We start from the raw sequence: 15,106 nt of genomic DNA, 5'->3' as shown, positions 1-15,106 counted from the left end.
ATCAGGCTTTTGAACTCAAAAAGAAAAGGTCACAGCTAATGTGTTTTCAACACATTTTTGGGAATTTGGAATATTATAAAGAGACTGTTAAATTTTACTGCGTCTGCAATCTCAAATTCAGATTTAAATTTAACTGTTGACATGCTGTTAATTATAATAGCACCCATTTCCATCATCCGTGTAGAGTAACTCTGAATGTATGCAACTTTAAGCTAAAGATACCTCTTTCATTAGCAAGTTATTCATTGCTACTAGTTAGCTGAGTATTCTTTAGCTGATATGGTTGAATCGGTTCTCTCCTTCCAGCATCTACCTTGCTTCCCTTCACCTGCTGCCTGCTTTTCACTCCCAATGCCTGCACCTCAACCCTCCCCCGCCCCCCCCGTGACCCCATGTTTCCCTTGAGCCCTGCTGCCTCCCAGGTACTCTGCATTATCCTGTCCCCACTCTTTGCCTCTTTGTGGCACTCTCTCATCTCCCCCAGCCGCTTTGTGGTCCTTTTTGTCTTCTCCCTACCCAGACCCTAGAAGCCTTTATCTTCAGGCTTGATAGTGGACCTACCTATTGGCAGCAAGCATAGAGAGAACAGGCCTGTGTTTGGAGGAGCTGCCCCGTTACTTTACCTTCATTCAACGTATGGGGTCAGCATTTCTCCCCTTGGTCTCCTCTGTGAGTGAATGTCTTGGCGATTTGGGACCTTTCGGGAATGGATTCACTCTCTGCCCTTGAGGATTTTGAACATTGTTACTTATTAAGCTGTCACTCAAGCCATTAACATTTGCACCTCGTCACTATTATCTTGGCAATCTGGATGTGCTACCAATACCTGAATCTACTTTTTTAGAACTCATGAAATTAACAGTTTAAGTTCAATCTTAATAACACCAAATAGGTTAAGTTGCCATATGCTGTCCTTTAGTCATGGCTCTTGTTAACAAAGTTTTTTATGGTTATCATGAAAGTCTGTCTTTGTTGTTAGGATATTAGTGGCCATTTCCCCTGCGTGTTTCTAATATGTCTAATACTTAGATTATGTGTTTGCAATTTTTGAATCTGTAGCGACAAAGTTCCTTTGCACCTCGGTCAACATTGTCCTGCACTCACATTATGTTTAAATGGAAAATTCAAATGAGAACTCCCTTTTCTCAATCTGTTAGGTGAGAAAACTGTCAGTGGGTTTTCTGCCACTATCTCCCACAAGCCTAAATTAATTGGTCAACCTCAGGTTATCCTGAAACAGAAGCATTTAAAAAAATTGAGCAATGACTGTAGCTAGCTGTTTCCCTCTTGATATATTACAGTAAACACACAAGTGTTTATTGAAGTTTCATTGCAGGAAACTCAGCTGTAGTAAGAGGATGCTGCATTCACACCAAAATGTCTTTCTGCCTACCACACAAATTAATAATGTGGTATGAGTTGGTGCTGGTGTAGTGCCAGGTATGCAGGCTATACATCACAGTGACTCATGAACTGTATCAAAGGACATGTCCTTTTGACTATAACTGATAATGGACTGTACTCAACCTGTCCATGTTTGCAAAACTCAACATAACGTCCAGGACTAGATGTGATTCTGCTATTGGATAACATTTAATAAATAATCCAGGCAGTACTTAGAGTTTCACAGGAAACTGACTATCAATTGGACTCAGCATGTTTCGTTTGCATGTCCTAAAAGCTACATATATTCACACTCTGTGTAGACAGAGTTTGTGCATACATTAAACCTTTTTCACTGGCAACTTCCATGATTCTTTGTCAATCTCTAATGCATTCCCCATGGTAACCCTGTAACTGGCCAGAGTCTGTCTAAGGTTAATCAGCCAGCTATGGTTGACAGTTAAAAGATCCTGCTGCATTCCTGTGCCAACAATGGTCCAACCAATCAGCATTGTTTTCTCATGCTGCATACAACAGTGTTTCATTTCAAAGTTTGATTTCTTGTGTACCAGCCCTGAAGAACAAAACACAAAAAGCTTTGACTCTGTGTCTCTCTTTAGCAATATTTTATTGAGGAGTTCTTTCAAAATGTTTGGGGGCATTTTAGTTTTAAGGGCTAGGCAATCATTTTTTTAAAATTAATTTATTATTCAGATTGGCTAATGGTGTCAGTTATGGCAAGTAACTAACATGCTTTGTCACAAAGCAGATGACATATTTTCCTTCCTGTAATTGACAAACCAGATCTCAGTTGCTGGTAATAAGAACAATTGCCAGTGTGAAAATAAAACAAAAACTTTGTTCTGCCCAAGCAAATATTGGTTAGTTTTTATTTATATATGCATAAAAGGAGGGAAGAGATCTGCTAACATGTCTTTGAGAATGCTGAAAACTCAGTGGCCAAGATAGCTGTACGTTTTACTGTCATGACTGTGCATCCATTAATTCTCATTTGTGGATTTCAATTTCAGTCCTAACTATTGATCATGTGGAGAATAGTACAAAGACAAGGAAGCGATTTCCCCGGTACCACAGCAGACTGTTTCGTGGCCAGTCTCCATGGGATGCACATACACATATTGTGCTGCCAACATCTGTTTTATTTCCATCAAAATTTAAAGGTAAGCAATAACAGCAGGAACTAGAGTCACTGTGGTTCAAAAGAGGGCACATATCTTTGACTTGTCAGTATATACTTGGGCCATGAGCATCATGTATGATGGTGCGATTCCATGAATGAGGGACAACAATAATAAGTAGCTAGAATTTCATAAACAATGCTTGCTACTGAGACAGTGGACTTCCCTGATTAAACATGCAGTATCTCTACACTGTTCAACCCATGAGGACTAAAAGCAGGACTATATTTTTTTCCTTTGCAATCTTTAGTAATGCTGTTTGTATCTCTCATTCAATCCTTTGTCAATGCAGCTGTACCCACCTTCAAAGCAGAGAATTCTATCCAAGTGCGGAATGAAACTAGTAAAGTTTTACACCAACGGATTTTACCAGAGACTGAGCCCACTATGACCATCCTGATCCTCCTCATTTATCGGACACTAGGTAGCTTATTACCTGCCCGATTCAACACAGATCGCCGTAACTTAAGGTACAAGTTTAGTAATTAAGTCGGTGAGATGCGGTCTCTACACCACCAAGGGGAAAAGATTAGTTTTTCTTTTCAAGGGCGGCTCCAGAGATTTTCTCAGGGGCTAGTTTTTGGTTTTCAGTGACCCCTTGAATCTAAATATTTCAGTTAGAGACCAAACCGTTCTTGAAGCAGGAATGTGCAAACTTGTTCTGTGCCTGTGTTGAAGGATTTGAAAGAAGAGAGTCAGTGCTGGACTGGCAGTCAAGAATCCAACAATTAAATTGTTTTACTTCAGTCACGCTTCCCCCATCCACATCTTTTGCACAGAATATCCTTCCTCTGACGTGCTGTAATAACTGCAACATTTAGGTGGCCAGTTGAGTTGCTGATCAATCGTGACCACCCTCAGCATCTCCCATACTCATTTCTCCAAATATGGTAGAGACTCAGCAATTGGGAAAATTGAATTGGAAACCCAATGGCCAAACTAACTGGATGTTTTACTGTCTGCACTCATCAACAAATAATTCTTTTATCCTCATGATGGTGGGAAGTCCATTGATGAGCTGCTGGAGCTAGTTGAATCTAGGATGCTGCCCTGTGGAATTCTTGTAGTTATGTCTGGAATTGAAATCATTGGTCTCCAACCAGCAAACCATTTCTTGAGCCATTTAAGCTCTACCTGCTGGAGAATTTCCCTGAACCCCATTAGCATCTGTCTTAATAGGACACTGTGATGCAATTTCAGTTCTGAAATTCAGCTTTTCTAACCGCATTTTGGAGCCAAACGATCTTGGTGGAACTTAAACTGAGCATTAGTAAGAAGGTTTTTACTAAATGCTTTTGAGGATTCTTTCCAGTGCTTTGCTGATGGTTGAGACTTGGCTGATACACATCAGTTGGCATTGATGTAAATGAGTAGTTAATCTATTTGTCGAAAGTGGTTGGGATAAAAGCATCAATCAGAATGCTCAATGAATTACCCTCCTATTCTTCAAGTAATACCATGGAACCTTTGCCATCCACATAAATTGACAGATGACAACTTTGCTTAATGTTTAATCTCATTGTCCCCTCTAACAATGCTGCATTTGCTCAGATTTGCCTTGATTAAATGCTGAAGTAGCTGATTCACCCCTTAGTTTCTCATTTTTTTGGGAAAAGTTTGGTCACAATGTTTGTTTCCTGCTGATGATAGAGCTGAAGTTATAAACCTAATCTTCCAATGTATCCTATTTTCTGATTTTAAAAAAATGTTCACAGGGTGTGAGCATTGCAAAATGAGCCAGCTTTTATCGCATATCACTAATTGCCCTGATGAAAGTTATGTTGAGCTGTTTACTTGAACCACTGCAATGCATGAGAAATTGCAGTGTGGTTAGGAAGGGAGTTCCAGAATTTTGGCCCAGTGATGGTAAATGAACAGTGATTTTGCTGCAAGTCAGGATGGAATGTGCATTTGAAGGAAACTTGTAGGTGGTGGTGTGAACACGAGCTTGTGCATTGAACTGAAATACGTTGAAGAAACTTTCCACAGTGCCTCTGTCCTTTATTGAATACCTTCAAAACTTTTGGATTGCAGACTTCCAAAGCATCCTGTGTTAAATTCTCCAATTGTGACTATCTCCATCTTCAACAACAACACCTTTGTCCGTGGAGCTTTGAACCCACCACTAACCCTGGAATTCCGTTTATTGGAGACTGCCAATCGCAGCAAGCCTGTATGTGTCCAGTGGAATCATTCTAGTCTGTAAGTACATTAATCTGCCCATGTCAGATTGTTTTTTAAAACCCAACAGGCAACTAATCCTGAGTTTGTTACTAAGTAAGTTTCCTCCTGTATCGTAATGCCTGGGCTTCAGAAATTGGCTATGTCACATAAATAGCACAGATCCAAAACCAACTAGTACAGATCGTGAATAGTTAATAAGGAAACCCAGAACTACATATTGTTGTTGCAATTTAGACGCTAGATCAGTTGCAACATAATGTTCCTGCTGTCAGATGCATGTTTGAAAATTCAGTAAAATGTTAAGAGTGCAACAGCAAAAATACAAGAGGTTGGGTTGATCACTCCTCCTTTTATCTTTTCACCTGCAGTATTTACAGTATCATGACTCTTCTCAATAGTCCAAAGGAGGTGTCTAAACAGGGAAAAACTCTGAAATAAAAACAGAGTGCTGGAGAAAGTCAGATCTGGCAATATCTGTAGACTGAAAAACAGAGTTAATGTTTCAAGCCCAGTGGCTCTTTGTCAGGCCTGACTAGAGCTGGGAAAGATATTTTTGCTGATAATATGGGTGGAGGGAGAAGGGAGAAAGTGTACAGAATACATTGAAGTCAGAGATAATGGGAACTGCAGATACTGGAGAATCCGAGATTAAAAAAGTGTGGAGCTGGATGAACACAGCAGGCCAAGCAGCATCTTAGGAGCACAAAAGCTGACGTTTCGTGCCTACATTGATACATTGCCCAGAGAGAGAGAGAGAGAGAGAGAGAGAGAGAGAGGAAAACAGGATGAGCAGACAAACAGGTTGCTTATAAGCCAAGGGAGAGATAAATGCTGGGTTGGGTGCTAACAAGGAGTGTAAATGTCTGAAAATGTGTTGTCTGTGCCAGGAGCAACTCTTCCTAAACAGGACACAATGGTAGGGGGGGAAACAATTAAATTGGAAAAGGGCGCTCATGTTCTGAAATTGTGAAACTCGATGTTGAGTCCTGAAGACAGTAAGGTCCCTAGGCAGAAGATGAGGTGTTCCTCCAGCTTGCATTTAGCCTTGCTGGAGCACTGCAGCAGGCCTGAGACAAAAATATTGAAATAAGAACACAGTGGTGTGTTAAAGCAACATTCAACTAGAAGCTGAGTGTCATTTTCATGGACAGAGCATTGGTGTTGAGCAAAATACCCACCATGCGCGTTTTGTCTCCCCATTTTGTGAGCAGTGAATACAGTAGACTAAATTGACTCAGGTGCAGGTACATTGCTTCTTCACCTGGGAAGTGTGTCTGTGACCTTGAACAGTGAGGAAGGAAGAAGTAAACAGACAAGTGTTGCACTTTCTGTGATTGCACGGGATGGTTTTGTGGATAAATGTTGGGAGTGGAGGAGTTGGTCGGAGTGTCTTGAAGAGAACACTATCTGCGAATGCTGACAAGGGAGGGGAGAGAATATGTGGCTGGTGGTGACATCCCACTGGAGGTAGCTGGTGGCTGTAAAATTGGCCCCAACCCCTAAAGTTAATGGGACAAAGCTTTCAGCCAGTCAATTCAGTATTGTATTCTCAACCTGACTGAACACCTGCCACTAAAGATAATTTCATTAATTACTCCGATGAGAATGCAGATTTCCCCCAGGGTTTGAGCTGAATTTTTATTTCTGTCTTGAAGAACCTAATTCTTCTTCAAACTTGTACCTGTTCAATGCAAAACGAGAATAAACAAATTAAATCTCTCCTGCTGTGAATATAATCTTCTTATGTTTTCTTACCTTGTCTGATTCATCAGTTTGTAAATGTGCTTTTGAGGGTGACAGAGGCCATTGTACAGGTTGTACTTCATGATTAGATTAGATTAGATTCCCTACAGTGTGGAAACAGGCCCTTCGGCCCAACAAGTCCACACCGCCCCTTGAAGAATCCCACCCAGACCCATCTCCCTATAACCCACACACCCCTCGAACACTATGGGCAATTTAGCATGGCCAATCCACCTAACCTGCACATCTTTGGACTGTGGGAGGAAACCGGAGCACTCGGAGGAAACCCACGCAAACACAGGGAGAATGTGCAAACTCCACACAGACAGTCGCCCGAGGCTGGAATTGAACCCGGGTCCCTGGCGCTGTGAGGCTGCAGTGCTAACCACTGAGCCACTGTGCTTCATGTAGACTTTCCTTCTCCGTAGACTTTGCTACTCCTGAATTGTTATATGCTTAGCTTGCCCTGGTACCATACATTCATAATGTTGCTTTTATAAAGAAATGGGAATCTGTGCTGTACAATCCATTGGATATTGTAACAGTTCTTTACAACTTGTGAAGCATTACCATCTGTGTGCAACTTCACTTTATCTTGGGAAGGGCAATGTTGGTTATCCTCAACACATTCTATATTGGATGATTGTTTCTGTCACATGTTTGGACTTAGTTAAAGGAAAACTTTGAAATTTGTATAAATATCTTTGAAAATCAGGAACAGCAGCATGAAACTGTTGCTCCTAAACATTTAATCATATCCCTTAAGCAGTTTTTCCTGCATAGACTGAGATATATAAGGGGAGGAAGTACAATTTCTGATTCTGATTGACTTTGGATATAAAATGGAACACCTCCAATTGGCTGGGATTTGAACAATGCTCATATCCAAGATCAGAAAGGAGAGATTTTTTTTTTACATTGTATCAATAAAGCTTGTTTTGAAATTTGGGATTTAAATCTGCCATTCGCTTAATACCTGCTGTCTGATTTACACTGTGCAAGTTGGACAGGTGTGTTTACATGAGCATTTGTACTGCATTGCTTATTAAAAGGGAATTTAAATCAAAATTAAACATGGCAACTTATTTGCTGAATATGGCAGCAAGCCTCTCTGAATTTTTTTTACTTTTTCATGTGAATGTTTTTCATTGTTTTCCTAATAATTTCCCATTGGTATGAAAGTCCATATATACTGTATTTGCAACTCTTAGATTTTACATTCTCACAATCGCTCTAAGTAGAATCAGTGTTTTGTGGATAGGTGTTACTGCTGGTTACAACTGGCTCCTCCAGGAAACTATTCAGTAAATGTGTACAATGTATAACCACTTTTTTGTTTCTTAAAGTCTTTACTCCTGTGGAACTCTGGCAAACTTTCTGTGGCCTTTTGTATTGTTCCATGTACTGATGTATTCATGAGTAACAAGAAAATTCAGTTTTTAGCTGTAAATGGTCCAGAACACAAACATCAAAACTGCTGTCTCCTTTTGGATGCGTCTGCTGGAAATTCAAGGTGACACCAGGAGGAAAATCTCTTTATTAGTTTTGTCAGATATGCTGATAAATAACCTATTTTGTTTATCAACCCTTGTTATTTACATTGGGATTACAGAAGTGTTGCAGCATCAATTTTTGTTACTGTTTTCCTGCAACAAAATGTAAATAGATATATTCAACAGAAGGCTAATAATCTAATGCCAGTAATTCTGTACATAATCCCCTATTACAGTCACACACCCACTCTACCTCATCAAGCCAGATTTACTGAATAAATGATGCACGTCTAAATCATTTCCATTGACTTGTTTAATGGCATGTGACTTTGTATGAAGCCTCAAGCCAGACACAGTTGGAAAATGAAATTATTTTCTGTTAATAGCCCATCGATGCCTGGTGTATAATGGATGACTGTCAAGTACGATGATAGTAAATGTTTTGACGTAATTTGGAGATGGGCCCAAATAAAGATGTGATGGGCCCAGGTGTTTTTCTTGCTCCTGTGCTCCTCATTTAATGCCGTCAGCCTTTGTCTCAATTGTCTCATTAGCCCATACCCCTCAATCATCCTTTTTTTTGTATTGACTTCTAGTTCTGTTTGAAATCTTTAACAGAAACTAATATATATAAGAGCTAATCGCTTTTAATATAAACGCGGATTTTGACAAGCTTAGTGTTGTACATTGTTTTTAAGCACAACCTGTTTTCCGTCATTTATAACATTCTGATATAGCATGCAGTGTCCTGTTTCCTTACAGCTTATATTCTGAGGGGATATATTGGCATCTCTACCTCCTCAACACCCTTGGCTCATATTTATTAATTTGCTGTACATACTGACTGAAATATATAAACTTTTCTTGAAAATTTCCAACAGTTCTTTTTACCTACTGTGAACGGGACTGAAGTCTTTATTTCTGTCCCACTAACACAGATTATTGTTTATAGCCGTTTAGTTTTATGTGCAGAGGTCTGCATTAAATTTGAAACTTTCATAGTCCCTCATTACATTTTGCATTAGTTCAATTATAATAGATTAAACTCATTCTCCTTTTCAGATCTGAGAAGCAGTCATATTGGATTCACATTAACTCTCAGATGCTACGAGACCTGCTGAGTATTTCCAGCACAATGTTACTTCAGATTCCCAGCATACACGATAATTTGTTTAATTTCGATTAAATACATTGCTTTAGTTAAAATATTATGAATCTGGCTTTTTTTATTTCTCTTACTAAAATGTGATGGGCATCGTTAAACCCATCATCAAGTGCATCTTAACAATGTTTATTCTGCATTTACTGTCATTATGTGTGTGAGAAAGTCATCAGATTTTAATTCAAATCACTGTGTCAGAATTACAATAATCCCAACATCCGCATTTATATCTCCAGTCGTACCTCTGGTATCATAAATGGCAGAATAGGATGCTCCAGTCGGAACTCATGTGCTCCAAACATTCTTTTTCGTTTTCCCTTTTTTACCTGTTTAAATTTTTTTTAAAACTTTTAACATTTTAAACTAACTTGGAGGGGAATGGTTGAGGAAGGTCCCAGACTATCACAAGAAAGCAAAGCCCTTGAGGACATGAGCCCTCGGGTTTTGAAGCCCAGTGTGGTCTAGAGACTTGGCTCTATGCAGTCCAGAAACTGGGTGCTGGCACGGATTGGGATGAAAGGACTGTAAATTGACTATTTCTTTTCCTTTTTATTCTTTATTCTGGACTTTTACCTATTATTCTTTCAATTTTGTACTAAATTCTTAAGCATCTGTGCCTAAGATGGCGCCATAAGCAGCAAAATTGCAAACGTTTTACTGCCCTCATTGGAGTGCATGTGACAATGAATCTCATTCAAGAACAATAGATAAAAATATGAATAGACCATGCAGCCTGTCCAAAATGACCCACCATTCAGTGCAGTCATGGCTTATCTTGGTCTTCAACTCCTCTCTCCTGCCCACTCCCCATATCTATTAATTCCCTGAGAGACCGTTGTGTTTAAAAGCAAAGTGATGCCTGAAGAAGATGCTTTTTATTCAAAGTGCTTTTTGATGAAAATGTTTGCTATAAAAATAAGTAACATACTTTTGAAATCTCAAAGCTTTACGTCTGATAGCTATTCAACTGATTAGGATCTCTATGTACAAAGGACTTCCTGTACCATTGCAACTAATAAGGTATTTGGGACATCTCCATTGAAAGCTTTGGGTCTGAGAGTGGGACAAAAACTAGCCTTATACTTGCACTAAGGTATCTAATTCCAGAAAAGCTTTTATTTTAGTTTAGTGGGGTGGATGTTGAGATGCAAGAAAAACTACAATGGCTTAAAACGCCAGCTCTCAAAATGTCTTTACAATTATTGCCGTCCTTACTCATTCCCAATTGATAGTGCTTGATATCCGAAGAAAGCATTGTTATCATAACAGAAAATTTTATTTTTCATTAACTGTGAACGACTGATGTATTATAGAGCTCTATATTTTCAATTTGCTATCCAGTATAAGATTAATTAGACCAGCCAACCGTTATTGAAATTAAGGATTTTTATTTGCCTATCCACAGAATGAGTTTTATGCCCAAGTGGAATGTTTAAAATGTACCTAATTGTGTAGAAGCCGTGCCCCACACCATTGAGGGACGTGGTTAGGGTTAAAGTCTGCAGTCCAGGATCATGTACCACTGAGGGAGGCTGGAAGGAAGGAAACCAGCCCAAGGCCACCCAGTATTGAGGGAGGAAGTTGGGAGGGCTTTATGGGGCAAATTAATTGTAGAGTTGAGGCCAATGTCCCAAATCCTAATGTTGTGATCCACCAGCGTCCAGTCAGATCTAAAGCGAAGGAAGCAGCAGCTGAAAGCACCCAGGTTTCAGATTCCGCGTGGATCCCAAAGTCAGCAAGAACAGAGTGACTAGAAAATCAGGCATGCCCTCTCAGTTAATGAAGCCAGTGATTGCAGCTTCTCAGAATGAGAGTGCTCATTGGCTGAGTAGCTTGTGATGGGTAATCAGGATGGTCCATCTGCTAGATTAGCTGATGTGGGTACTGACCATCAGGCTTGCCAGGCTACTCATCAATACACCTGGGCCTCTCCAGTGGCATGGGCAGTGTGTACTGCGCTCTCCTAGGCCCTGTTTAAAGGAGGAGGAAGTTTAATTTGCACATTCTAACTGTAATTAGACTCTATTTTCAAGATTTTTTGATTCACATTAGCCCATAACTGTCATATACCTGTTAAAAGAGTGGGAGATGACTCAGCAGAAGTTAAAATTTCCAGAACCAGTAAAAGGACAGATAGTATGGAAAGGTCAGAAATCCAACTTCAAGCATAGCAGATAAGAGGAAAACTATGAGAAGGAAGACAGTTAACACAGGACTGAAGGTAACACAGTTTAGAGCTGGATGAACACAGCAGGCCCAGCAGCATCAGAGCAGCAGGAAGATGACGTTTTGGGTCAGGACCCTTCTTCTGAAGAAGGGTCTCGACCCGAAACATCAGCTTTCCTGCTCCTCTGATGCTGCTTGGCCTGCTGTGTTCATCCAGCTCTACACTATGTTATCTCAGATTCTGCAGCATCGGCAGTTCCTACTATCTCTGCAACAGGACTGAGGTGTTGTACTTAAATGCACACGGGATAGGAAATGAGAGAAGAGTTTGTAGTGCGCGTTGAAATTGGCAGGTATGATGCTATAGAGTTATGGAGATGTATAGCACTGAAAAACAGAGTTTGCTCCATCTCGCCCATGCTGACCAGATATCCTAAATGAATCTAGCCCCATTTGCCAGCATTTTGTCCCATCCCTCTCGACCCTTCCAGTTCATATACCCATCCAGATGCCTTTCAAATGTTGTAATTGTACCGGCCTCCACCACTTCCTTTGGTAGTTCATTATTTGACTGCAAGGGGATAAGGCCTGGGAACTAAATGTCCAAGGATACACGTCCTATTGAAAGGATAATCAGATGGGCAGAGGGTGCCGGCTTACCTTTTTAGTAAGAAAGTAAATTAATCAATAACAGGTAATCATATATAGTCATAGAATCTGTGTACTTAGAGATAATGACAGGGATAAGAAAATGAATCAGGAGATAGCGTTGCGAAGTCGGGTAGAGTACTTGTGGATTGGAAGGCAGGACATTAGAATTTAGTGTTTGTAAAATATTCATGTTTATAAAATGATAGGGGGGAAAGCAGTGTGTGGTCTGTTTTAAAAAAAAGATGTACCTTTTTCGCTTTGGAGAGAAAAAGATAGTGTCATTGGGCAGCTTGTGATTTGCAGGTGCACAGAGCATCTGATATGTAACATGTACATTGTAGTAAGCAGTCCAAGCCACATTTTTGTTATCCAGGCAACAAGTTTGAATTTAGCCAATTAATTTAAACCAGACATCTAGAAATCAAAACCAATTAAATTTAAACCTGATGGTTTTGACAACATAGGACCAATGCCATTGTAAAAAATTAATATGTCGTCAAGGGTATAGAAGAGGCACTGTTACAAAATTGGCAGAGAGTGAACTGCCATCTCCTAAGAGATTGGCTCTCAGCACTTAGAGAAAGCATTATCTCGATAAAGGGAACAGCGGCACTCTTAATTGCTATTCCTAACAAAAGAATTTGACCAAGGCGGCAAAGAAAGCCTCTCTTGGTGTTTCGGTTTTGATTATCAGAGGGGGGGGTTACCTCTGCTTTACAACAATAGAAAAAGCATGTAAGAAAGGCACAGGTATTTCTCCTGTAGCACAACAGTTGCATTCTTGTGTGACGCTGCTGACTAGAAAATCGCCATTGAAAATCATGTTAATGGAAAATTGCTATAGAAAATCGCTATACTGTACAGTAGAAAGTTTGTGTTATCCAGTGTCCACTATTCATCAATTGCACTACAGCCAATTTACATTAATGAAATACACGTTACAGTGGAAATATCTGTATTACAATAAACATGGGGGATTTCAATATGCAGATGGCTGGAATAATGAGGTTGGTAGCAGATCTTAAGAAAAGGAATTTGTGGAAAGTCTATGAGAGAGATTTTTTGGAGCAGTTTGTGGTAGGGAACAGGCAATTCTGGATTTAGTGAGGCAGACTTGATTCGGGAGTTGAAGGTGAAGGAACCCCTAGAAGGTAGTGTCCATAACGTGATTGAATTCACCCTGCAGTTTAAAAGGGAGAAGATTGCATCAGATGTAACGGTATTACAATTGAATAAAAATAACTACAAAGATACGAGGGAGGAGCTGGCCAGAGTTGGTTAGAAGGGGGAACCTAGCAGGGAAGATGGTGGAGCAATAATGGTTATGGGTAATTTGGGAGGCACAACAGAAATTCATCCCAGGGAAGAGGAAACATGCTAATGGGGAGATGAGGCAACCGTGACTGACAAGGGAGGTCAGAGACGGCATAAAAGCGAAAGAAACAGTACACAATGGGATGAAGATCAGTGGGAAGCCAGCGGTTTTGGTAGCCTTCATAAACCAGAAGAGGATAACTAAAGCAGCAATAAGCAGGCAGGAGATAAAATACGAGCATAAGCTCTCTCAAAATATAAAAGAAGATTTCAAGAATTTTTTTTAAGTATCTGAAAGATAAGAGTGGACATTAAACGCCAGAGAAGAGTTCTGAAGGAGATGGCTGAGGAAATTCTGGAATCACTGGAGCCAGGGAGGGTCCCAGAGAACTGTAAAATGGCTATTTAACATGCCTATTTAAGACTGGATGGAGGCAGAGACAGAAACCCACAGTATGGTTCGCCTGACCTTAGTTGTTGGTAAGATTTTAGAATCCTTTATTGAGGATGAGATTGTTGAGGACTTGGGGAAATGCCTGGTATAAAAGGGCTAAAATAGCTTCCTCAAGAGGAGGTTATGCCTGACAAATCTGTTAGAATTCTTTGAGGAGGTAACAAGTGAGTTAGACAAAGGAGAGCTAGTGGTTTGGATTTCCAGAAGGCCTATGATAAGGTGCCGCAGGGCCTAATGGAGTTCCTCAGGAGTCAGCGTTGAGACCACAACTCTTCATGCTATATGTTAACAATTGGCTGAAGGAACTCAGGACATTGTGCCAGATGACACAAAGATAGGCGGAGGGACAAGCATGTTGAGGAAGTGGGGAGGCTGCAGAAGGACTTGGACAGGCTAGGAGATTGGGCAAAGAAGTTTCAGATGGAATACAATGCAATAAATTCTGATGTCACACGTTTTGGTACGAAGGTTAGAGGTGTCGACTATTTTCTAAACATGGAAAATTTTTGGGAATCTGAAGCACAAAGGGGCTTAAGAGTCCTAGTTCAAGATTCTCTTAATGTTAATATTGCAAGTTCAGTTGACAAATGCAATGTTGGCATTTATTTCAAAAGGGTTTAGAATACAAGAGCAAAGATTTACTGCTGAGTCTGTATAAGCTCTGGTCAGAGCTAATTTGGAATATTACATGCAGCTTTGGGCCCCATATCTAAGGATGGATGTACTGGTGATGAGGTTTTTGAGAATAATCCTGGGGATGAAAGGCTTGTTATATGAGAAGCAGTTGAGGACTGTGGGTCTGTTTTGGATGGCGTTTAGAAGGATGAGGGCGGGAATTACATTGAAAACTTACAGAATACCGAGAGGCCTGGATAGAGTGGATGTGGAGAAGATGCTCCACTCATGGAAGAGATTAGGACCTAGGCCACTGCCTCAGAGTGAAGGGACAACACTTTAGAACTGAGATGAGTAATTTCTTTCGCCAGAGGGTGGTGAATCTGTGGAACTCACTACCGCAGAGGAGTATGGAGGCCAAATAATTGAGTGTAATTAAGATAGGTTATTGATTAGTAAAGGAATCAAGGGTTACAGGGAGCAAGCAGGAGAATGGGAATCCTGTCAGCCGTGATCACATGACAGAGTAGACTTGATGGACTGAATGGCTTAATTCTGCTCCTATGTCTTATGGTATTCTGTGAAAATGACTGCACATAAGGTACACAGCAATAATTGAATCAAGGGAGCGGCAATGCTATGATATACAAGTGCTGTTTCCAGTGTGACAAGCGCATGCATTTATTTTAGGTGTTGTCTGTTTTCAAAGTACATTTCTTTTATTGTCTGTGTGTTTTTCGTG

The 15,106-nt window shown here is 40.2% G+C and overlaps 1 protein-coding gene across 1 annotated transcript in view; it reads left to right on the top strand.

Moving 5' to 3' along the window:
• celsr3 (cadherin, EGF LAG seven-pass G-type receptor 3) overlaps nt 1-15,106 on the top strand; it is a 262,123-nt gene that overhangs the window by 180,437 nt on the left and 66,580 nt on the right. Inside the window, exons 21-23 of the mRNA XM_048547414.2 lie at nt 2,415-2,564; nt 2,875-3,052; nt 4,617-4,784. Of these exons, the coding sequence (XP_048403371.2) occupies nt 2,415-2,564; nt 2,875-3,052; nt 4,617-4,784 (496 nt within the window). The remainder of the gene's footprint in view (nt 1-2,414; nt 2,565-2,874; nt 3,053-4,616; nt 4,785-15,106) is intronic.

The sequence above is a fragment of the Stegostoma tigrinum genome, chromosome 11 (assembly GCF_030684315.1).
Source record: "Stegostoma tigrinum isolate sSteTig4 chromosome 11, sSteTig4.hap1, whole genome shotgun sequence".
Lineage (NCBI taxonomy): Eukaryota > Metazoa > Chordata > Chondrichthyes > Orectolobiformes > Stegostomatidae > Stegostoma > Stegostoma tigrinum.
The sequence above is the reverse complement of the archived record's forward strand: the minus strand, read 5'-3'. Positions and strand labels throughout refer to the sequence as shown.